Source organism: Apostichopus japonicus, chromosome 8 (assembly GCF_037975245.1).
Source record: "Apostichopus japonicus isolate 1M-3 chromosome 8, ASM3797524v1, whole genome shotgun sequence".
Taxonomy (NCBI): domain Eukaryota; kingdom Metazoa; phylum Echinodermata; class Holothuroidea; order Aspidochirotida; family Stichopodidae; genus Apostichopus; species Apostichopus japonicus.
In genome coordinates this window covers 29,969,326-29,995,094 of record NC_092568.1, presented here as the reverse complement: position 1 = coordinate 29,995,094, position 25,769 = coordinate 29,969,326, and the positions used below count along the sequence as shown (strand labels likewise).

Genomic DNA, 25,769 nt, shown 5'->3' with positions numbered 1-25,769 from the left:
GCGATACAGTTATTTCGAGTGATGTCATATATCTTTTACCCCACCACCCGCCCCCACCCCCACCCCCATGCCCTTCGACCCGGCAATATTTCCTTTTTTAAGCCGTTACAAAAAACGTGAAAATAACGGACAAAGAGATCGGCCCGGGTACAGAGACTGGCCCCGGGTACAGAGGGCGCCCCTTCGTGCAGAACCCCCCGCCCTACCCCCTCTTATATGCCACCATGATATGCATAAAAGGTCACATGTAACAGGACACGAGTACTCTCCCCTTCCTTATATTGTTGGTGCCCCTCGACCTCAGTAATCCCTAATTACGGGCCTTAATGAGGCAATGAGTGTTGCAACTGAAATCATTAATAAAATCATTAATAAAATAGATATTTGCAGAACAAATTGGAGTAAGGTTTGCCCTTCTCTTTATTGTTTCTTGTTGTTGAAGAAAAAGAAAGATTTTAGAAATTAATTATTCATAGTAAACGATCCTAATCTTCGTCTTAATGTTATTCTTCTCATGAACAGCCCGTTATAAGCACAACACAAATTCCTTATTTTAAGGCACTCTCATTCTCTTTCAAGATATGAAAAGAAGAAAAAAAAGGTATAAACACTTGTAAATTTCTATTTTAAGTACTTGGACGGTATTTTTTAAATATTCCTCTCAACAGAACTGTAACATAGTTTATTTACCATTACTTTGCAACAAATTAAGGTTGGTCAACAAAATTCGCGTCACTGGGTTTGTCACCAAAATTGCATATATATATAAAAAAAATTGACGATATATTTACAGGAAAGAGAATCAATTTATGTATTTTTTTATAGCTTATTGTATAGCTTGTATTGTTATATTTGTTCTAACTTCATAACCTCCATTACTGCGATAATAGTGCGCTTGAAGCAACATGCAATGAAAAATGTGATATAGCATTCCTGTCTAGATAACCCTTAAAAATCCCCAAACATTTCTTTGATTTAAAATTTTAATATATATATATATATATATTTTTATACATATCTGTGACGTTTCGCAACAATTTATTCATGAAAGATAATAAAGTAGCAATTGGTAGGCTTGTGATACGACAGTAAAAGATATAAATACTGGAGAGAAACAGGAGCATATATTCAGTGTTCTTAAAATCCTCAAAAGCAACTTGAATATCGTAAACATTTTATTTCTTTTCACCTTGGTCTAACTGGTGCATGGTGCTATTTGTCAATTTTTGTATTAGTGTGTAGGAACCTTCCATTGTGATGGTTACTTCAACAGCGCAGTTTACAAAACGATGGCGCTCGTGTATATTAGCGTCTCACTTGTATTCATTATTTCTTGATCAATTGCAAAGTTACCTTCACGTCATAGTACATGCTTTGACTTGTCACATGCTTAAATTGAAAAAGTACAAAATACAGTCACAAAGACTTGAAAATCAAAGAAACTTGCCTGTGGAATTTTAAATTTCAGTTTAATTAGTGGAAAAGGTGATAACCTCAGTCAACACAATGACAAAATAGTAAATTTACCTTAATATACAAAATATTATATGACAAAACCTGATTATGATGTCGAAGTTATACCACAATTGCTGTTGGTTTTGTTAATGGGGGTGGGGGAGTGGAGGGAAGGAGAGAGGGAGGTAAAGACATTCATTTGCCATGGATGTTGGGAGGATCTTTACTTATAGTTTTGAAGGAAGAATTTTCTAGTTGTAGTATGACCAGGCTGTGATGTCTTCATGTTTACAGCGATTTCCTGTATCTTTGTTATTCATAAGATAATGAAATAAATTGCACAATGGTGACACATTACTTTATGGACAGTTCTCAAACAATATGAGTGTGATAGGGGCAGGGGTAGGTCCTGTCAGTGCAAGCAATGTAACACATATTTCTCTGTAGTTTCATCCCTCTCAATATAAAACTAAAATAGGACAAAACCATATAAGACTTTCAATTTTTTCTTGTGCATTGTTATTTACTCTTTTCCTTCATGTCTCTCTGTTATCTCCTCAAACTGGCACCACACAACAAGGTACCGTTATAAGAGGCATTTTACCAGCATCCTCACCAAGTGCCTGTTTGGATTATATTTTATCTATCGAGATTTACTTGTTCAGCTAGCATCTGCTCTCGGTATCGTTCCTTGTTTGTTTTTAGGATTTGATTGATACAGTATTCACTTTCCTGTCCGACCTCAGTCAACCTCAAATCTAGTTCAATGATGGTGCTGTTCTCCTCCATTCCCTCTTGCAATTGTTTTCCTCCATCCTGCGAAATGAAAAAAAAAAGTCATTGAAAATTAGATAACCACAACAAGACTCAAGGGCGCATTTCAATAGTATAGTTACACCACACAAAGACCATAAAGTGGAGATCTTTTACATGAATTTTTAGGGTGACTGTTTATATACTGGCTGGACAAGAGGAAAGTATTCTGACACTTTACAAGTCCATTCATCTCCAGCAGCCCTTTTACCACTTGCTTCCTCTCCAGGGGGGTAGGAAGCTTCCAAAACGTGGGCGGGGGCACAACATCAGAGGGGCACTTTTTCACAACCACCACTCATTATGCTATAAACCAATACACACTGGCCATATCACTTAAATATATATGTGTTAGTATGCTATCAATACTATTATGGTGCACGTGAATAATTAAATAAAATATTAAAAATTAACAAAGGCTTAAGATATCAAAAAGACAGTTCTTCATCAAAGGGGCACATTTTATTTTCCTGTAGGGCACATTTGCTATTTTGGAAAAAAAAGTGGGGGGCACGTGCCCTCAGTGCCCCCTGGCTCCTACCTCCTGTTCCTTTCATATCACTACCCTTTGTTTATTCTTATTATATATATATAATTATAGTATCTTCATTGTTCATATCAACTTAGTGATTGTGAAATCTGTCTGTCTAACTTGTTTTGCTCTATTTTTGTTTCAGTCTGTCCCTGAAGAGGATCCTACAAGTATAACATCATCATGCCCTCTTGCTTTTATACTGTATAGGTTAAGTTGGACATGCTACTAAGTTACTCTTGAGCATTTATACCTCACCATATCAATTATGATATATGCAAATATGTACATTTTTAGAGGGAGCATCACATTATGAATATGAAATAACTATTTGTGATAATTTTATCTGATGATTTTATTTGCATTCTCTGTAAATGACAGTTACCCCCATCCCCCCACCCCTCGGTACACACAACTCCAAGTTTGGTAATTTGCTTCTAGCATGTGACAGATAAAATACCGGACAACAAATCTCTTAGAATACATGAGTAATGATCACTTCTTGTAAAATCTATGAAGGTGTCTTAGTCAGATTCTTGTTTTGAGAGAATAACATGTAGTTTGTTGAATTATTGAAAATTTGATGATCATGCAAATGTTTCCTTCATAAACATGTATAGAATAAACTGAGAATACAAATATCTGAACAGAAATTTATCACAAGTGAACAAATTCAAAGGAAATAATTAAAAGGTCGAAATTTCAAACAGGATACCGAGTCATATTGATGTGTTATCTACTCATTCAACTGTGGCAGTTCCATTTGATTGAAACTCTCCAAACAATAATAAACCAACCACAGTCCCATAGACAATCAGCAATTTGCTTACCTCTGTTCCATAAAATTCTTACTACAGCCTGATCTTTCTGAGTTTGAAATACAACACAGAGGGCCAAAACTATAAAAACGTGTGCATCCATGTGAAGATCACAATAAATCCATTTCATTCCACGTACTGTACTTCTTTAATACACTTCATGATTCAACGAAGCAGTCTCTAATGATTTCACTAAGTTTGGACATAACATTTTTTTGATATATCAAAATCAACCCAGGTTTGTTCACGAATACTGTCTGTTGCAATCGGTGAATATCTGATACCTACAGGGTTCATTTGATACATGGCATATTCATTCTACTGAGTACTGGTTTACCAAAACTAATTCGGCTTGTTTATAGCTCACCTGTCCCAGAGTGTTACAAGAGAGGTTGACTTTCCGGAGGGTAGAGTTGTGGATAGCCACCTGTGCCATTGCAGCAGCAGTGGGTTCACTCATCTCGTTACTAGCCAAGATCAAGTGCTCAAGGGTAGCATTCTCCAGGAGTGCCTTGCAAAGGGATTGACCGCCTATAGGAGTCAAAAGAAAAAAAAAACACCAATATACATGTCTCAGTTTGAGGTTGAAGGTCTCAACTAGTCTAGTCACACAAAATAATAAAATCTTATAACAAAACTGAGACTGTTTAAACACTATTCAGATAAGTGAGAACACTGTATTGGATGATAGGATAGTGTACGATCTAAGCAAAGACATATATGTACTAAAGGTCTTTCTGGTTTAACACATTTATGGCCACTTCATGAAGGTGGAGGAAAGGAGGGAGTACAAGGTATTGGGAAAAACAAAACATTTGGTAGAAATTTCCTTATTCCATACAATTAACAAGGACTTGAAATTCAGGCTGTTTACTGGCTTAATGCCAGTGGATTTTGCCATTTGCCAGTAGTAAACAAAAACTACTGTAGGGCACTGGCAATTTTCTGCCAGTAGACATGAAAAACTTAAACACATGATAAGCCATTTAACAATCCTCAGTAAGAGAATCTTTATGATTTCTGAAATAACAAAGGAGGGCGTTATTACTGCTTATTATCAGTATATATGACTGGGTTCTTCTCAATAGTCTGTACAATAACTGACGTGAATCTTAATTCAGGAAAATACTTGAAGATTATTTAAGTACCTGCACTGTTTTGCAAGTGGCTTAAATTGTGATATTCTAGGCAGAGTAACCATACCTACTACTGAAGTCAATTTGCCAAATACAGTCCATTAATTTATCTCAAACAATCTGTTAATTGCAAGAAGTTGAATAAATTTGAAACATATTTTTCTTCTGTAGTTGGGCCCTATACTAAACTATTGCTCATGTCTTGCAAAGACAATTGTCAGTAAATTACCTAGCGTAACTCACCTTCATCTCCCAACCTATTAAGACCAAGATTCAGTTCCTTCAAGGTTGTATTCCGTTTGAGAGCATGGCCAATAGCTGCAGCCCCTGCAGCTTTTATCTTGTTGTTGGATAGATTAAGTCTCACCAACTGACTATGACCATTCAGAAATTTACCAATACCTCTGGCACCTGGGTCACTAAAGAGGTTATGGGATAGATCGAGTTCCTTTAACGTTGGATGGTCAAGAATGTGGGATATCAACACCCTCACTTTATCGTCGTCGACCTTGCTACGGTGGAGCTGGAAGGACGTCAGAGTGGTGCAGTTCTTTATGCACTTGGAGAGCATTAAGCAGTCTCTCTGTGTAAACTGAAACAGATTCCATTCAAAGTTCATGCCGCAGTCTCTAACTCCGTAAGTGACTTGAAATTTCTCTAAGTGAGGGAGTCTTTCAATCACTGGACTAAATTCAAAGTGGTCCATCTGAGGTCCATCCCAGTCGCTACCAGCTTCGCTGCCGGCATCCGAGACGTCGTCTTTAACTCTGATCACTTCCTCTTTCACTGGAGGAAGAAGCTGTATGATGTTCAACTGTCTGACGTACGGACTCGCCAGGGGAAGGGTCTCCATGAGTTCTGCCGTGTCCGTCGACTCGGGAACAAAGTGCTCTATCATGTGCTCCAGATGACGCTCAAAGTACATCCTCTTCCAACTGTTGCCGTATTTTGAGACGTCGCAGACTTTCCATCCCGCTTTGCAGCATCTCTTCCAATATCCTTCATCGGTGACTAAATGAGCAACGACTTTCAAGGGGAGGTCTACCGCAATCTTTTCTAGCACTTTGGCTTTATATTTTGGAAGCAATTCATCTAACTTTGGGTATTCTGAAAATGGAATAACAAAGGATTGTGAAAGACAGATCATGTGTTTGATGAGATTAACACCATAGAGAACAATAGAAAATAATAGGTTCTGCAGAAAAGACATCAGATATAAGAGTTTTATTATAAAGTTGTTTCTCAATATAACTTAGAGCTTCCATACACTGTGTTACATTTTGTAATATACAGTAATGACTTTATCAAAATCTAGTGTTTTCAGGACTCTTGAGCAGAGATTCCTCCCTTCAATCCAAACCCCTTTGCAAGAGATTTTTCTCCCTACAACATTTTCATTAGTTCCCAACATGATAACATCTGCATTAATTTAAACAACAAGTCATTGAGTCAATCATTGTTAATGACAGTCATGTTAACCATGACAAGTCGCTGCAGTACCTATTAAATTTAGTTGGACGTATGCCCTACAACTTGCACACTCAACTTCCCACACCTCAAGACAAAAAAATTATGCCTTCTATATAATGATGCAGAAAACTGTCTTTACAACATAACCATTTGAAAGACATGCTAATTATTTTAATATTACATTTGTATAGTATACATACATATACAATGACATCCAAATTAAAGAAAAGTGAAGTAATCTACCTGCAAAATTATTGACGATGTGGGAGACACACATTTCAGTAAGTAACGGCACTGTCGCAAGAGACCACTCAGGGTCCTCTGCAATGATCCTTCTCATGGCACGATTATCTGCAGCCGTATGAGCATGAGCACTGGTGATTGGAGATGGAATAGACCTTTTACCACTTCGGAGTCCACTTAGTGTAGTTGCTTTAGCACTTGAAGTATTTGCATTAGTATTGGCATTAGTTTCTTCTGCTGAATTCTGGCCATTCTCTTTAGTGCTGTTGTTGTTCACCTCAGTTAATGGTGGTTCTGCTTTAGTTGTTGACTCCATTATCTTTGCTAAACATAAGAAAAACAACAATTTTTTTGCACTATTTACGTCACATTTTGCTATTTTTGACCTACCAGTGTTAGACTCTTAATCATTTAGACCCATTTGAAGTCTCAAACCTAATGTGATTGGTGGGAGCTATTTACTCGATCATCGTTTAGACCTAGGCTAGAGACAGTTGTCACCAAAACTGATCTGCATTAGGCTAGGGCTATAGTGGTTACCGGTACTATGGTAGCTTGCTTCAGTTAGATTCAGCCATAGAGAAATGGTTGTTTTGCCATAGAAAAAGGTTGTTTCCACCATGGCAGAAAGAACTTTTTGCTATGGCCAAAAGCACCATTTTTGTAAGGTATGCTATGCAACATTGTTTGTTAGAATGAGCATACTAACTTGTAATTAATGAAGCTAATGGACAAGTTGTAGGCCTAGGCTAGAAAAGTAATGTGTGTTCTTTAATTGTAACTGTTTCAATGTGAATGTAGGACTTGATCATATCAGACTTGAACCTAAATTTAGGTAGACCTTGGGTTTTCATTTAAGTTCTTATTAGTTAGGCATAGGCCTAAGCTAAATGTATAAGTTATGGGCTAAGCTAAGCACTGTTTTCATTAAGCTCCGTCCAGTTTCATTGCAATATACTGTTATTGTAAATGACTAGGCCATTTGCTTTATAATCTAGCCCACTGCTTTTAGCAGAAGGCTAGATTATTAAGCAATATAGCCTAGGTCTAATGATAATGAAAAGAAAACCCAAGTTACAAATAGGCTAGGTCCGTAGGCTATGTCACGGATAAATGTTTGGAAACCATAGAAATTGAAGTAGGCCTAGGCCCTAGGCCTAGTTCAATTTCTATGTTGGAAACAAATCTAGGCTATGCCTAGTTTCTTTCATTCATATCGCCTCAGAAGGCCAAAAAATGTGCTTAGCCTAGCCCTACTTAATTTTAGGTTTAAGGTAGCCTATGCCTACGTTTGCAATCCTATCAATTTAGTTCTGTAGGGCCTACAGACTACAGTTCGCAACCAGTGAGAGCCTACATTAACTTAAGTTAGACTTTAGACCAAGCGTTGGGCTAAATCGTGCAGCAGTTCTAAACCACTCCGTAGCCTATATGACTTTGACATGTACAATAGTTAATATCCTTAGACTTGCACTATATTATACCGGTGAAAGGGATTAGTAACGATGCTTTATTTTAACTCCGCTTTAGCCTACACTTACATTGAAAAATATACACCGGTTAAGAAAACATGTCTGTAACAATAAAACTAGCAGTAGCACTGCACTAACACAGTAACAGGTTGCTGATGTCGAACTCAGCTGCGCTAAAACCGTTGCTATGGTAATGCATTGAGAGAAATTGGCATGAAGTTAGCTAGTGAGATATTCAGCACACGATTTACTACAGGCAATTAAGGATCTCAACGACATGGCAGCGTTCAGATAGTTACGGTAGTTTACACCCGACATAGAAAGTCAGGGTTTACTCGTCACAATTATTACTATTGGTGGAGACAAACAGTTCCACAGATTAACATAACACGGGGTGAAAAATACACCATAGCCCTTATCACGTAAGAAGTCGAGAGTTTGGGGTGATTTTGTTTTAGTGTTCTTAGTGTTAATAACAATGGATGTCTTAAAACTACATAAACATAATAATAATCAGCTTCAGTGACCAAAAATGTAGGAGAAGTATGCAAGGGCTTATCGGATTACAACTTCCAGTGTCGGGTGGCTTCCAGTGGCGGAGCTAGAGGTATTGGTCGGGGGGCGAGAATGGTCTGTAGGGGCGCTTTCGACACTATCTAAGCGGAGCGCCACCACAGGTTGGCGCGGAGAGTACAGAAGTTTTTTGAGTAAAGATACTCCCTAGATCACCGGAAATGACCCTTTCCGGGCCTTGCTAATTTCCACATAAATGAAGAATAAATAGGTGTCATCGCCATTTTGTAAGAAAATTACACCAACAAAATGTGGCAAAAGTCAATAGGTATTTGAGAGCGCAATAAAAAAGTAAATAATCGCGAATAAGTAAAAAGTGGTAAAAAGCTGAAAAGGGCGCCAGAAGTCCATTTGAGTCCGTCAGGGGGGCATCCGCCCCCCCCCCCTCTGACTATATGGACGCTCCGCCACGTCGAGAATATCATTCATTTATTATAGCATCCAATATGTAATTTCTTGAAAATCGTGATACACGAGGGTCGGCTCTCGGGTACCCGAATTTTGAACCCGTGTAAACACTAATATTAACCACGCGGCCTTTGGCAAGCCGTTTTACTTTTTATTCGATAGTTGATGATATCAACACTTATTTGCTGATATCAGCAACTATTTAGTGATATCACCAATTAACTGCTGATATCATCAAATCGTTTGATGATATCATCAAATAGTTGCTGAAATCAACAAATATTTGCTGATATCACCAATTTTTGTTGAAATTAAAGTTATTGATAGTATCAGCAAATTAATTGATGATATCAGTAATTGATTTAATGATGTCAGTAAGTGAACCGTCCATATTACCATAATGCATTCTTTTGTAAATATCACCAATTCAATTGCTGATATCAATAATTCAACCTTGCCAACCCATCTTACTAGCATGCGCACATGATGTCAGTGTACTCTGTGCAGTACATGTGTACTGTACAAATGACAGTGACAAGACAACATGGTAACGTTACTTCCACCTTGGCGATGGCGGTGGATGATGAGGCACAGATCGTTCTTGACAGAATTTCTCGGATCTTGGGCGACGTAGAGAGGCTATTAACTGACAATGATAATGATTCTGAAGCGAAAGAACGTCTTCTCCAAGCAAAAAGAAAATTGATAAAGGGTTGAAAAGGATAAATGTCAGACAACATCGAAACCATCAGTATCTGCTTCCTTACTAGACGCGGCAATAGCTGCTCGTTCTTCCGACTACATTATGAACGGTTCGCTGTGAACCGAGATTGGAACTTTGACGCGCTTCTTCCATCTTGCAATTAGTACGATGCAGTGTCACACAAATGCATAGGCTAGGCTAGCCTAGCCGATGTAGCTATCTTTGTACCATATATACGTACATAGGTACTGTCTAACTCTATTACAATTGAAACTAGGCCACTACTTCAGATTTAGTGGGGGTTTTGTGGATGGAGTTCAGTTGATGGCGCTCGTTTCCAATTCCCTTTTTGTAGACGTTCGTTCGATACGCTTGAATTACTGATATCAGCAAATCAGTTGTTGATATCAGCAAATTCCAACATACCGCCAATTCAATTGCTGATATCAGCAAATCATTTAATGATATCACCAAATAGTTTGCTGGTATCAGCAATTCGGTATACCTCATAATTAATCAGTGATATGTTGGAATTCAGCAAATGAAGTTTTGATATCAGCAAATGAATTGCTGATATCCAACAACTATTCGGTGATATCAGCAAATAATTGTTGATATCATTAAATGATTTGCTGATATCACCAATTCATTTGCTGATATTAGCAATTATTTGCTGATATCACCAAAAAAACATGGTTATATCATCAAATGGTTTGATGATATCAGCAGTTAATTGGTGATATCGTTAAAGAATTGCTGATATCACAAAATAATTGTTGATATCAATCAAATATTTAATAAAAAAGACAAACGGGTTGTTATACGGCCCTGGTACTTTTACATCAATCAACAAGGCATTTTGCCGATTCCCAGAGTGTAGTCACAATGAGTATTTATCTTAGTTGTGTAAGATACCGCAAATATGGTTCTTTTTTACTTATATTATGTAAGAAAAGAGATTTATACACAAGTTAGGTACCATAGTAGCTGTTGAAACTCAGAGGTTTATACAACTTAAGTTGCCTGACGTTTACCTTACCTGTGTTCTAGTTTCTTACATTTGGTTTTGTGAGTGTTTATAGGCACTTAATAATTACCTCAACTGCCTGTAAGATACCCCTGCATTACATGTGCAAAGTACAGTTGATTAATCAGAACCATGACATGCTGACAAATTTAAAAAAAACATTCTCTTCATAATGCATGCTACTTTTAGTATATTTGCACTATAGACCCTGTACAGTATTTGACTTGTTTATGCAATATTGTCATATTAGTACAGTATTTCGTTGCTTCACTGATACTATCTATAATCAACTGTGTAAATGTGGGTCGAACAAGAATAGCTTGATTAATATGTGTGATTAAATAATTACAGATAAATAAATCAATATGATCGTTCTTCTCAAATGATGATATAGACACATGGCAGATTGGTTTGGGAAAGGAAATGACTTTCACATTGCTAACATGCGGCTTTATCGAAGCAGACAATCAAAGGACAATGGTATTGGAAAGGAATGCAAAGATTAAACAATCACAACAAACAAATTAACTGGCTCAATATAGATGCTAGCCTTTTCGGACATATTTGGGACTAATATACATAAGACCAGAATGCGTGCTTGAAACCCATGGCGCATTCTTCCAATCATCAATATTTGGTTTCCTTGTATGATCTGTTCACGTTTTTTTCTATCCTTAAGGTCAGTTTATTTCCTGAGATGGTTGAACTAATAACTAAGTGATACCGATATGTTATGTTTAAAAGATATGCTGGTACATATACCGGTATATGGACGCTGACTAGTCGACGTATCAAAGTACATAATAACAACTAATAATACTAATCAGGCAGTTATTTCCACGACGCTTATATGCGACCACATGGATATCATATAACGTCTTCTTTCACATGGAAATTTGAATCCATTAATATAGCATACACCGGTAATAGAGTTTCTAACGTTATATTTCTTTGTGTTATTTGTATACTTAATTCAGTCAGTCTCATGCAACGATATTCATTGCCTCAGCGTATTCATGTTTGTGTGTGCCATACGTTATACATAGGCAAGACTGATAGTATATATAGGTTTGTTTGTATGACATGTGCGTCACCTTCGATCTCCTTTACATAGCCAGTATTATTTTATTTTAGTGTTTTCTTGATGTATTTTTTTTTATAGGAAAATCACCCAAGATAGATCCAGTATAGTAAACCCGTTTGTAAGCACATAGAGAGAGAGAGTTGAGTCAAACATGAGACACTTGAAGTTTATCATCCCGATATTTGTTTTGGTCGGAATTTTCTTCTACAACCGATTCGATCTAAGGAGCCTTTTGAGATTCACCACTTCTCAAAAGTTGTCTGTTTTTGTTGGGTTTCGTCAACATTGGGATACTGCTCAGATTGGAACCATTTGTGATTGTGACAGAGGAATCAGCGTAGAGATATCGACAAGATACGGAGACCCTCAGGTTATTTCTAAGGCAGACTTTGTCATATTTGTTCTGGATTACAGAATACGAATCTCCATTGAACTATGGAAGGAACTATACCGGAATAAAACGTTACGTCAAAAGTGGATCTATGCCACCAGAGAAAGTCCGACAACTGCAATTCGTCTAGCGCCACCATATTCACTGAAATCTGTCTTTGATTGGTCATTCACTTACCATTCCCGCGCCACTTTTTCGACGCCATACGGACGATATGTTCCAGCCAATCTTCATATGTTACCAGTTGGTATGGCAAATTACGCTGACGGTAAGAATAAACTGATAAGTTGGACGAGTAGCCATTGTGGTACACTTGTATGGAATCGGAAGGAATTTGTCCTAGAATTAAGTAAATACATTGGTGTTGACATGTACGGTGCATGTGGGAACCTAACCTGTCCACGTGGAACATACAAGCAATGTGAAGTAATCATGAATCAGTACAAATTCGCTCTAGCCCTAGAAAACAGCTGCTGTTCGGAATATATCACCGAAAAGTTTTGGAACGCCATTCGTTTTAATCAGGTGCCGATTGTCTTTGGCGCTTCGAAGGAAGATTTTACTAAAATAGCTCCACCACTTTCCTTCATTCACATGGAAGATTTCAAGACAATGAAAGAGTTAATAGAGTACATCCTTCTTGTGGATAGTAACGACCAGTTGTATAACTCATACCACGTGTGGCGTTCCTATGGCAACATAACCAGAGCTAAGCTTCCTGACGATCTAGTCTATTCATGTACGTCACAGTGCAGAATTGCGACCTGTTATGACGACATAAATAAACCATTTCAAGATTTTAATCCATTTGATGACAGTTGGTACGGAGGTTGCAGGAACTGTCAAGATGTTATCAAAAGGTTCGTTCCTGACAAGGTAGTTGAAATGACGATGATCTAATGAGAGTAGGAAATACGTTTTACAACTTGTTTCAAAATAGCAAACGATTAATAACTTCCTCCTTGTTGTTGCTGTATACCAGGGAATTATTTCCTGGTTTGAAACACACTGTAAAAGCTGACACAAAACTAACCACCATCTTTAGCTGATATACGAGAGATCTGTCAGAAGAACTTCCCGAAACAGCTCAGAACAAGTCCACGTTCGCAGTAAAACTGGGTGGACTTCGATTCCATGGAATGTTCATGCGACCAGGAATAACTACACAGAAGATCGACTCTTTCAATTGATTAAAGAAGTATTTCGATATCCCCAAAGTAATATAACACTCGGTACCTATCATCGATATATGCGTCAGTGCTGAGACGAAACGTCTGATGTAGTCTAATTCCCAAATCACGTTCAATAATAGCGCCATCTATTCCAGTGTTCGTCGTACCTTATACATTGCATGGGATTATGAATTACATATATTGTTTTTGCTGAATACACGTATGAACACCGAAAGATTATCCCTGATCACTTTTCATATGAACAGTGTTATAACAATCGAATGATGATACTTATCAGGGTTGAGCCACGAAGGAAGTCAGCCTTGTCTTAACTTATAAGAAGCCAAAATCCTAACCAACACCATAGGCTCATTATATGATTGAGGTGCTGCTCCCTTCAACAAAGTAGCGGCAGAATTTTCCCCCTGTTTTTTGCTAAATTCATTTCATTTCAAAGAAATAGTTTATGACCATATTCTAGGTTTTAAAAAAGTGACAATACTACAAGAACAATAATTAATGTTTCAGTTACCAATATAAGAATAACTTTACATCATATTAATAATGTCAAACCATTTTTATTGAAAAGAATGTCAATCCTCGCTAGTATAACATTTAAAATTCGATATCTCGTAAAAAGGGAGCAAACTTTTGTCTACATTTTGCCCCCGAGAAATGCTCATTACAATCCATGTCGTAATCGGATTTGGGCCCTAGTGCCAAAAAAAAACTTAAGTATGAAATCCTTTGTGGTGGCGCCATTCATTTTTAAGTATTAGAATGCACTGTGTGACTCTTGAAGCACGTAAAAATAACCCAGTTTTCATTACATACCTGTAACCTCGCCGTTCGCCCTACTGCTTAAGATTGGGTGGAATTATATCCTATCAGTTTATTTTTTTTTAGGAATTAAACTAAACTCAAGATCTAACTTCTTGTTCACATGCATGGTCACAATGAACGGAAAATAATAATATCAATATTTCTTTTGGGAATGATAAAAAGGGTTTCTGTCTCTTGCATAGGTTATTCTGCCTATCATGAATTCGAAATACCGAACTGAATACACAGTTCTGCATGTTAATTATCGCGAACTGATAGTACAGAGAATACAAGTGGGCAATATTGAAGGAACGACTCCCACCCCCCCCCCAACCCACAATCCCAAACCCCTCCGGAGCTACACCTCACGTGTTTCGTTCAGAATCCGGCACATGATAAGTGCGAAGAACCCCGAGGTTTGACATTTGCATTTTGTGTTTTCGATTCTTGCTTCTATATAGGTATATATACCAAATTCGTTCCTATATGGGTATAATGCACAACGATAGTAACGTCAATAAGTTAACCATTTGTCGAAGATAGACCTAAAATGACCTAACGCAATGCTTGATTTGGCATATTTTAACTCTTCATCACTGTTTCCTATGCCTTTAAGTAGTAACAGCATAAGTAGGCCTATAGAATAAATGTGGTGGATATTTCTCCGAGCGAGCAGGCGGAAGGGTTGGGGTTCAGTATGCTAAACGTGTTTCTCTAATAGCTCAAAGGCATAAACGGTTATGGTATGGACATTTGTAGGTGCCATGGTAGGCCAAACCATCGGATATGTGGTGGGTAGGATATACCAGTTGAAAACTTCTATCGATGCTTCAGTAGCTTGGAAAGTGACAAATTTAGTGTGTAAGTCAATGGAACGCTGAATTGTGGGTATAACATGTGTGATGTATTACATCAGAAAGCTTGCTCAGTCTAGAGATTTTAGCATTGTTGAAGTGTGCCCTCTACTACTTCTGTGTGTGTGCGTGTGTGTGTGTGTACATGGATATGCTTCATTCCGTCATGTGTCTTTACATACCTCTCTTCATAACCAATGGTGAATACAATGGACGTCTGGAACGACACTAAAAGATGAGAACAAAATCGATGATATTTTTTTAAAAGAGATTCCAGTATAGTTAGTAATAGTTATTCACCTGTATAACATCTGCATGCCTTGAACATTCCATAGGAGTTGCATTGTCTTCTTTGAGTGATGTCATCAGGGAGAGACAGAGAGCGGGAGAGTAATGAAGAAAACAATGATCGTTAAGAGATCCCGTCCATGTTCTTTTCGAGGATTCCTTTGAAGTCTCAAACTTTCAAAATTGTTGACTCTTCTTTAAAGTGAAAATTTTACTAGTATAATGTTAACGACCTACACTGATAAAGGAAACCCAAACCAAACCATGATCAATGGCTTATGTGATAGAAGCACTTGTGAAAATTAACGTCCTGAACATCCAAGGGAGTCGTACACCCTATCTGAAAGATGTCACGGTAGTTACGACTTGAGTAAGTCTAGATCTGGCAGCACTTCATTGTTCATTTGACTTGCGTATTTTAACTCAAAGTTTTGTGATTAATAAATCAGAATTATTTACATCTTAACTTTTGGGGGACCAAACTAGGCCGGGGGAGAGTGGGGGAGTTGGGGACGGGAATTTCTTCACTTAGGGATGCACATGGGGGGGGGGGGCTGAAGGGACAGGTCCGTGGCCAGTTAGAACGTCGAAAAATGATGTCTCCAGCGTGGGCAACACGGATGTCAATTAACATTTTTCTTTAACATCATAAAGCTCACGACGAAATGATATTTATATTCGAATCTTCAAGTACTTAATTCCACAAATGACCTAATCCAATTGTGAGAGGGAGGGGCGGGAGGGGTGAGCGGTAGTACCGGAGTACTTGCCAATTATAGGGAAACGAATGTTTTCGTTACCGTTCAAAAAGAAAAAAAAAAGAAGCAGAGTTAAATATTTCATTTATGGTGCAGCTTAGAAGCTTTTTTTATTGATTTTTTTCTTTTCGAATCCAATAAGTGGTGCAGAAAATAGTACTTGAACGAAGAGGGGAAGAAATCTTAACAAAAACAACTGCTCCTTGCGTCTACGGAATAGCTAAAATACTCACTTTGTATGGAGATGGTTAACTCAAAAAATTTGAATAGAAATAAATTAATACTTTATTTTTCTTTTCTTACCTTAGACAACGAAATGAACTATTTACATATACTATCTCTGTGTGTATATCGTCGTTATACACAGTATGAGATCGCCGTGTAAGTTTATGCTCAACTCCCTCTTAAATCATGAATAATTACGAAATGAATATTCATTAAACGAGGGTAAACGAGTATTTTTCCCCTTTAACTGTGTGGTTTCAAGAAATGACCACAGTTGGTAAAAAGGGGTGGTACTTGTCGAAACATTAACGCTTATTTATCGACGTATAAAATCTTAACCAAACAAATTAATGGAATATTTTGGTATTCTTCTTTTACATAAATTATATCAATACTTGGTTGTTTCAACGCTGGAAATCATGACGTTACAAATGATGGTGTGGCATATGGCCAATCGTGTCTCAGTGTACTATGCACAAAGTATTATGGAATATGTCCGAATATAAAGAGTCCTTCTTTCTTTCTTTTTTTACAGCCACTTATGAAAGTTAAAAACTTGAAAATATGAATCGTAACTGTATTTTAACCTTTTTTCAATAGGTTGTTATGGTGATATTGAAATCACATGCAAAACCTATCGAAAAGTAGCAGAAAATTTATGAACCTATTTCGATAAAATAATATGAAATTTATATCTATTATTATGTAATCGAATAGTAAGTTTTCTTGTAAGAGCAAAATAAGAGAAGTTTATCTTATTACTTTTAACTCTATCTTGTGTGTAGTAGAAGAAGTATTTCATTACATAGTATAAATAACGTCTCTTTTATGAACACGTGATAAACTTACATTAAAACATCACCCGCGTATACAACATGGGCAAAGGATAAAATTCTGTAGAAAATTGGGAGAGAAAATAATGGTTTCGTTAAGGAAAACACAACTTATATATGGACAATATCTGTCCAAATAATTTCTTATTTGTTTAACAGCTGGGTGTGTTTTGAAAACATATATAACCATATGTAACCATATATAACCTAATACAAGCAGAATATTTAATTCCCTACTGGATTCACAAAAATATAAATATAGTGCCATGTTCCTATACAAACACGATAAGTTATATTTTCGACTCCCACATGGAAGTACAATGAGCTAGTTTTTGGTCTTAACATAAAACACGGCAGTTACAAAATCCCGTAGCTATTCTTTACACAAACTAGTGAAGACTATGTGATAGTCTACAGCCATAGGATAGTTACATAGGTTATTGTACTAATTATTGCATATAGGTGTTGCCTAACCCTTTTTTATTTTTTTATTTTTTTGGAGAATAACGAGACTTTTTACGAGATATTTTACATCCGCTGTAATCTCCAATAGGAACAGTACTATATTCTTATTTTTTTTTATAATTGTGTATTGTATATGGTTGTATATGGTTGTGTATGGTTGTACATGGTAGCCTATTGTAATGGAAGTAATAAACGTAAACCACTGTGTATATAGTGTTACTTGACGGGAGTCGTTGCATTGTCGACACAACCCAGCTGTTACGTACGTTACCAAAGCATAAAAAAATGTTATAAATCAAAAGAGGGGTGCATGGGAAACATATACCTTAAAACGGGATTGAATTTCCCGAACGTTGTCATGGTGACAAACTGTAATATACAAATATAACATACACCCTGTATTTTCCAAATGTGGTCATTATACTTTTAATGACAAATTGTTTTTTGAAAATAAATAATAAACATACTTTGGTTGAAGTTTTGTACACTATGAAACATCTTCTTTTTTTGTGGTTGACATTATTTACAAATTACGAAAATCGGGCCACCACACCCCTTCACCCTCCCCCCCCCCAAAGAAACAATAAAATAAATATATGCATTCGTGGAAATTAGCTTTGAAGATTGTGAACTGCTGGTCCCGTCTCTTTAAAGATAAACCCCCGAGTGAACATATTATACCAAAAAATATGGATAGTTTTCACCCTTCTCTATCTCTTTCTCTCTCACTTGCATGATCTTAGGAATTTGAAAGCGAAACTCAAAATTAATATCAAGGGTAAGTGAAGGACCCTTGAAGAAAGACAAAGAAAAAAATGAGTCAAAATGTCCAGAGATGCATTAAAGAGCTCCAAAGCTCGAGTTGCTTACCCCTTTAAGATTCCCCCCATCACGAACAAAAGTTGTAAAGAAGTAATAATGCAACATTAAGATGGGAGGAGATGGGCCGTGGGGTGGGGGTGGGGGTGGGGTGCATTTAATATTCTTGCGAAAATGAGCAAAAAGAGTTGCGTGTCTTCTCGGTGTCCTCATACTTAAATTAACTTTGCTTCTCTGGTGATATTCATCAAATGAAGGAGAAATGTTTGGTGAAAACCTTTTAACATCAAAGTATAACGAAAAGTCAGTCAATCCATTTAAAATTTCGCTGATTGTCTGCCTGTTTGCTCGCTAACAGTACACGACGTACATTTCATCCATATATGAAATAAAGTCCCTGATGAGTCGTAATTTTATAGTTTGCATTTCTCGTTCTTTCACACTCAAATCTCTCTTTTCTTTTTTTTCCGATAGTGTTTTTCCTCAACCTTGCCGAAAGAAAAACAATAAAATAAAACTAATAATAATAATAATTCAGTCTAGGAATAGATTTTTCACTTATGTCCTTTTTTTTTCATTTTCTTTTTGTCTTTTTATTACAATGATTGAAACTTCCAATTTTGATCCTTGGTTTCTAAGCAATCGGCATTCGCGGTACTCGATGGAGGAAGAATGGAGCTTAAATTATGTCCACCGTGACCCATATGTGCTATTGGGGGTTGCAGCTGCGAAATATGGCTACCATTAATATTGCCCATCATCCCTGGTGCAAGTTGATTGAGCGGCGTTCCTTGGAATTGCTGTACCGCCAGATAATCTAGACCACCAAAGTATGTAGCTGTTTGATGGTACCCTTGGTGAGGGAAACCTGCCGCCTGGTTCATGCTGTAAGCCGGGTGCTGCATACAGCTATTTGCCGATACCGTCATCTGGTCAGTCATCGACTGGGATGGAATGGTGGCAGGGCTCCATATGGTGTTATTGTTTGGCATGGTAGCGACTGGGGAGGTCTTGAATGAACTCTCACTCGCAGAAGATGGGGTGTTGCTTTTGGGTGAATCTGTTCCTGTGGAGGTTGGCGTTTCCCTGGTAGGGGATTTTTTCTTAGCAGGACGGACCGGTTTAGTGATGGGAGGAACCACCGTGCCACCGTTTTGCTGATCTCTTTGTTGTTGCTGCTGCTGTTGTCGGCATTTAGCTCTTCTGTTTTTGAACCAAACCTGTGAGGACAAAAAAAAACAGATGAAAAGAAAATGAACTTGAGAGCTATTCGTTAGCATTAGAAAATCTATTGTTATTTGATTGAATCAATTTAAACTTTTCGATTAAGTTAAATATTTTAAGAGTGTGCTACAAACATCTGGCATGTTCTTATATTTGCCACATAGAGAGTGACATAACCAAATTATGTAGTGTTGAAATGGACCTCCCCCCCCCCCCACCCCTTCTCCCACCTTCAACAACATCCAAACCACACATACACAAGGGGGAAATGATTGTATTTGGATTCTCAGAAAACCGTATAAAAGAAATAGGTCATCCAGATTTACCACGGATGCATGAGATGCTCCCTAATAACACATCGTCAGGAGTCTATTTCACAAGATTACGTAATAACCCACTTGTCACATTCTTGACCGTGTCAACGCCAATTCTCTCTGAGACTATATACAACACACAGATATATAGATCTATCGATGTAAGGAGCCCTTCAATTGCCATATACCTCTTGAACGAGTCACATTGCGTTCTTAACATCAATGGAGATTTAATTATTCTGCATTCAACAGCATATGCTTCCTCATTTAAACAAAATTTCTCGCCTATAGTCTAAGTATTTCTTGCTGTTTGAAGAACTGTAGAAATGAGCAGGCGTTCTGAGTGAAGTCATCTTCAGTTTGACAAGGACACGAGTTAAATGTTTGCGAGCAAATATAGTCTTGGAACACTCGTTAGTTGTGGGAACAGTACATAGCTCTCTTTATAGGCTTGTATGGTTACATACACACACATATATATGCACACACATCATGTCTCTTCATCGCCCCATATATAGATATGCCTATGCAGGCTTAATGGAATATGTCTCATCGTAAGTTTCTGGTTTGATTGTGGCAATTTACAAGGTCTCTAGTATTAGCCCAAAATATGCCAGAAATGAATTATTGGGCAATCATGCTTCAACTTGATCATGCATTTTACCACCACCCTCAACGGTATGCTTCCTAGTTGAAACATTTATTTGCCTCATTGAATACTCGTCAATGTCTGAAAGTAATTCGGAGATGCAGAACCATCGAGAAATTACTTTTGAAAACTTCTAGCAGAATTCTTAGCAAGTCAAAATTTGGGGTTACTACTGATGAACTTTAACCCGCTAGTTTCAAGCGACTGGAATATAAACTTTCAAGAAAATTCGTTATCCCGTAGTGGCCTTGTGTCATTACTTTATAATCATTTTTATGACAAGGTCTGAAAATCAAAAACTATTTGTATGAAATGTTTCCCCGAAAAAGGAAATAAGACAGTATTGAAGAACTTAGCATGCATATAGACATGCTAGACATGTGTGGTCTGATTGATTTACTTTGGCTTCGGCTATGAGTACAACGTTTCTGTATGCTGTCGTCCGAAGTTGGACGAATCTAACCGTAATGGTTATTACCGACTTTACAATCTGCGTTATAGTCATTGACGACTTTGAAATCCTCGGTTCCTCTCACATTTTGCAAGTTCGGTAAGAGTGACTACATAGCTTTCCCTTTCGGGAAACCAAGAAGGTGAGTGTAATATATCATTCCTTTGCCCTCTCTTTTCCTATTCCCCTCATAATTACATTTACGTGGGTTGCACGAAAAAACCCACCCTGTTAAATACTGACAGTAATATGCAGAGAAACAACGGTGCAATAACACGTCGTATTTTAATTAATAAACTAAGAAAGGGTAAATTTAACACTTGGGTATATGCAAAGCACTCTTACCCGAGCTACATGCAATACTTTCTATAGACGATGACGTAACAGCTGGGAGTACAGAAGTGAGATTCAAATCCTTACGCGGAAGAAAAGGTTCCCTTGGTAACCATATTGGGCTTTCTTTCTACACTTTGAATTTTCAAAGTTTGCTCAAGTACAGAATAAATAGCTCGCGGTAACCGCAGAGGAAAATGACTTGTGTGATATGGTGGACGGAGAGTGGACCAAAGAGTTACCCAGCAGAAATAAAAGAAAAGAAAAGTAATTTCGTGAGCCTCTTTACACCCATCTAATTAGCAGCGCTTGCAGGCCATTGAAGAGCTTGTACGCCGTGAGCATTATAAGCCGAGTCTATTGCTCTGTGACCAATGAGTAAGGTATTGTCCAAATGAGCACATGGCCCCTAGGCTTTAGAAAACACCACACAATAGCGATCTATTGTTAGCCAAGGAATAAAGACGGACCGAAAAAAAGCCCTATTGAAGACCCAAGCTTTTCCCCCCTCCCTTTTAAAAGACAATTTCTGTCTGCCAATCTAGAGAGCATCCATTCAATGTAACGAATTAGAGGTCCCATTCGAAACCAGGCGTTAAGAAGAAAGATTCTTTTTAATGAGAAAGATTCTAAAGAATTCAAGAAGTTTTTTTTTTCTTTTTCTTTTTTCTTTTCTCCGTTTTCTTGTCACGGAAGAGTGCAAAGCGAGGGGTTTGTGATAAATGGCAGGTTTTTCATTTCGAAGGATTTTTTTTTAGCTTCATGTCACACTCAAGAAAATTTCTCACACTATAAGATAAAAGTTTAACTGCCTCACATATCATCGCAAATGAAATTCATTTCGTCCCAAAAAATGGTAACTAATTTGCATGTGGTTATGTTAATTTAATAGTTTCATAGGTATGGTGATCTCGAAAACTGATTTCAATAAATCACTTCATAACAAATTTTAAAGCATTAAATTTGGATTATTTTGGGCTGTTTTAGTTGATACATTCCTCCCCCTCCCCCTCATAGATCGATATCCTCATATTTATAATTTCAACATATAACTGACCCATATAGGACACTTGCAACAACTTCCAATGACTTTCAATCATGGTCAAAGTTTTTGACTTGGTATGGTTTCGTATTGTCGAGCCGTCCACACCCGGAAAAGGTTATTCATTATTCTAGAAATTGCCACAGGCATATTTTTCCCTCTTTTATTTTGCTGTGCTTTGTTAATAAAAAAGAATCAATTTTGGACTTGGCTGCCCCCATATCGTATATAAGAGTTAGAAAAGAAGACCAAGGTGAAGCTTTTACGCTAGCCAATGCAGAGAGGTCGTCTCATATATATATATGAGTTGCTGGGTGAACAGGTGTAAAACGGCAAGTAAACATAGTTCAGTCATGCCCTACATGGGAAATGTAGGATTGCTACAAAGAAGCCATTTTCCCTCAACTTTCTTTTGTTGCGTGCGTTGCGCGCCTTCGGCAATTGCCACGTATTGTCTTTGCATATACCATTGTTGTTTGGACAAGTTACGATTGGCGTACGGCGGGCCATAAAAATTGCCTGCGGTGCTATGTAATAGATCTATAAGAAGTAAAAAAAAAAATTACCGTCAAGGGTATGGGGTGTCACAGAGGCGTGACAACAAAGAATGAATAAAACCTCCCAAAAAAAAGAGGGAGGAAAAAATTAACTTTCACACTCTCTCTCTCTGTCTGGGAAATAAAATTCAATTTAAATGAACAAATCGTCCCACAATCATTTGTCAAAGTTAAAAGCTCTTTTATTTTGACAAATGTGACTTCATAAAGTGGAAGGGTAGACAATAATGGTGATCGATTTTGAGGTTTGCAAACACTGGACTTAAAGTGCTTCGCGCAGTCGCTTGAATTCATCTATATTTACGGCAAGCAAAGCGTATAACAAGAAGGAAACGACTGAAATGAGAGGTTATTAATAAGAAATGAAATATTGTTACTGTTTAGTTAGCTATTAACAGTATTTTATGTTGATAAACATGACCGCCGGCAGAATGTTGTATTCTTGAGGAAAATGTCCTTGTAAAGCATGGGTTTTGTTGGGGGGGGGGGGTACTTCACTTGTGGCGGAGCCGGATGGGGAAGATACTGTGACAACTCCCAAACATCCATTTTTGTGATTAACCTCAAAACCTTTCGTAAATAACAACTCTCCTTTTACTTGTAAAACAGTTATCTTTTCCTCATGTCATTGCTATTAGCAAAAATATTTGTCTGTAAAATTAATGACATGATAAACCTATATACATGAAATGAAAACGCTATACAAAAGAGAATACTTCCATGAGAAGTCTTTTTGCAGGGACCCGGGCTGTCGTATCATCCTTGCGTGATAATTTCACAGGAAAACAGATTAGCTAGACACGTGGCAATGACGAAAATGATGACGTCATCTCTCATAGAGTAATCTCGCAACCAAGAACAAAATATAATGTTGCAGCTTTTTAACACGCGCATGGCGTTGCGTCTGGTCATCAAAAATATAACATACACTACTATAGGCTCGGAATTATTATTTTCTTTATATAGTATTTTAGAAACCCGTTCATGCCGCCGTTTTACAAGACAGAACCAGACTTGGATCTAGTACTATATACTATATAGTGTAGTGAGAAGCCTCGTTTAGGGACGCACCTGTACCCTGGACTCGGGAAGGTTGATCTTGAGGGCAACCTCTTCTCGCATAAAGATATCCGGATACCTCGTCTTGGCAAACAAATCTTCCAGAACGTCTAACTGCGCCCGCGTGAATGTCGTTCTCTCCCGTCTCTGCTTCCGTGGGGGATCTGTTGAACAAAAGAGGATAGCGATTGGATTCACAAAAAAACTTGCTGTACCCTCAACAAGAAAACTAGTAACAGTTATAATAAAAAATATAAAAAAATTCACCCGAGCGGACGACACACAAGAAAACAGGAACAAGTAAGAAACGGAGAAGCTATATAACAGACCCCCAAACACGGCTTATTGTATTCCCCCCTCCATATTGGACCTGGGGGCGGTATTTTCTCAGTTGTATAGCTGTGGGTGAATTCAAAAGCCTCGATGGAACGTTACGGAGCCCATGTAAAAGCAACGCCCAAGGCAAACTGAAAGATCGGATTTCAACTTCGCAATTCCAGTACCAACCATAACAGCCCCTTGCACTTTTTTTCTGTTGCAATATTTTTTTCCTCTTCATATAACGTATTAAAAATATTTGAATGAAATCAAAACATTCCAAAGCGGGGCAAATGCAATTATGAAAATCACATTAAAAGAGAGACGCGATCAATCACCTTGGTCCTCTAGCTAAAAAAGAGTAAACTAGTCTGGATAAGAATAGTATTATAGGGAAGGAAAAAAAGAGGAAGTGTTTGCTCCTTTTTCTCTTCATTTCTATTAATTAATTAACGTATTTAAATCATGTTTACATATGATGATAAGTGGCGTGAGTTGATGAATTCCGGAAATTGACTTGCAGAAAGGGGTTTTGCTGAATATATAAGTTTTTCACTTGGTTTTTGGTCTTTTTCGTGTTGGTTCTCTACTGTCTGGTTTGTTGTTGTTTTTGTTTTCTTTGGGCGAATATTTTCCCATAGCAAACTTAAAGTTTGTTTGTAAGATCATATTTTTGGCTCTAAACTTTTTGTATTCACCATTTCAAACGTTTGAACTGAAGTCATCACGTGATACCCTTCGGTTCCTCCAAAGCAGTAAGAAGGAAACCAGCTATGAAGTATAAAATTAAACACTTTCTGAATAAATCACAAGATTGGTAATAGTTTGGATACACATTGCAAGGCAAACGACTGTTATAAGATAATGCTATGCAAAACTAGTTTATGTTGGGAGGGGGGCGATGGAGGGATGGAATGAATATGTAATGTAGTAGAGAAACTGGGCTACAAAATCAAATCGTAGTAAATCGGATTTCTAGGGCTGTTAATATTCTGTCGAAACATGCAGTATCATTGATATTCAGATAATATATTTCGAAAGCACACCGGTCCTGAGATAGTTCAACACATACATCAAGCCAGATAATGCAGACATGACGAACAGCGTCAAATTGTACAAATACAGCTTGACCATGCATGCACATATCATGGTTCATTCAGAACTGATAGGACTGCAACTTGTGTTTGATATACAAATGAACTTACATGGTACTCTTATTTTAGTCCTTATTAATAATTATAATTGCGTTAACACTTTCTACGCAAAATATGGAATATGACGTGCTAAACTCTTTTACTATGAAGAATGAAAATTTGTACTACCCGGTCTGGCGACATGCATATGCATGAAGGAATATTCATAATTACCTATGCATGCACTCCAATTTTCCACACTCTCGCCAGGAAATATACATAGGAAAGGTTTTTGGGTAGAAAGTGTGTTCTTTTGTTCATGGAAATG

The 25,769-nt window shown here is 37.4% G+C and overlaps 2 protein-coding genes across 5 annotated transcripts in view; both read right to left on the bottom strand.

The window, feature by feature from the left end:
* Window positions 1–402: 402 nt before the first annotated feature.
* On the bottom strand, window positions 403–12,491 carry LOC139971507 (dynein regulatory complex subunit 5-like). Of its 3 annotated transcripts, none has more exons than XM_071978053.1 (5): window positions 12,303–12,491; window positions 6,468–6,791; window positions 4,998–5,861; window positions 3,986–4,149; window positions 403–2,271 (listed from the first exon to the last, which is right to left on the bottom strand). In XM_071978053.1, exons 1-5 carry the CDS (start codon window positions 12,328–12,330, stop codon window positions 2,095–2,097), a joined length of 1,557 nt encoding a protein of 518 aa, XP_071834154.1. In that variant the 5' UTR covers window positions 12,331–12,491; the 3' UTR covers window positions 403–2,094. The 3 variants fall into 3 exon arrangements, with proteins under 3 accessions (XP_071834154.1, XP_071834155.1, XP_071834156.1); XM_071978054.1 differs by lacking the exon at window positions 12,303–12,491 and adding an exon at window positions 8,009–8,157; XM_071978055.1 differs by lacking the exon at window positions 12,303–12,491 and adding an exon at window positions 7,952–8,028.
* A 3,607-nt stretch (window positions 12,492–16,098) lies between these two features.
* The window catches only part of LOC139971506 (homeobox protein OTX2-B-like), a 30,114-nt gene continuing 20,443 nt past the window's right edge, over window positions 16,099–25,769 (bottom strand). For both annotated transcript variants that reach the window (XM_071978051.1, XM_071978050.1), the window contains 2 exons: window positions 24,003–24,154; window positions 16,099–19,581 (listed from right to left, as the gene is read on the bottom strand). In XM_071978051.1, coding sequence (XP_071834152.1) covers window positions 18,958–19,581; window positions 24,003–24,154 — 776 coding nt within the window. In that variant the 3' untranslated portion in view covers window positions 16,099–18,957. The remainder of the gene's footprint in view (window positions 19,582–24,002; window positions 24,155–25,769) is intronic.

Coding starts and splice junctions, on each gene's coding strand:
- LOC139971507 (XM_071978053.1), bottom strand. CDS start 12,330: ATGGCGTCGAAAAAGTGGCGCGGGAATG. Junction 6,792..12,302: donor GAAAAAGTGGCGCGGGAATG/GTAAGTGAATGA, acceptor TCTTATGTTTAG/CAAAGATAATGGAGTCAACA. Junction 5,862..6,467: donor CATCGTCAATAATTTTGCAG/GTAGATTACTTC, acceptor TTCCATTTTCAG/AATACCCAAAGTTAGATGAA.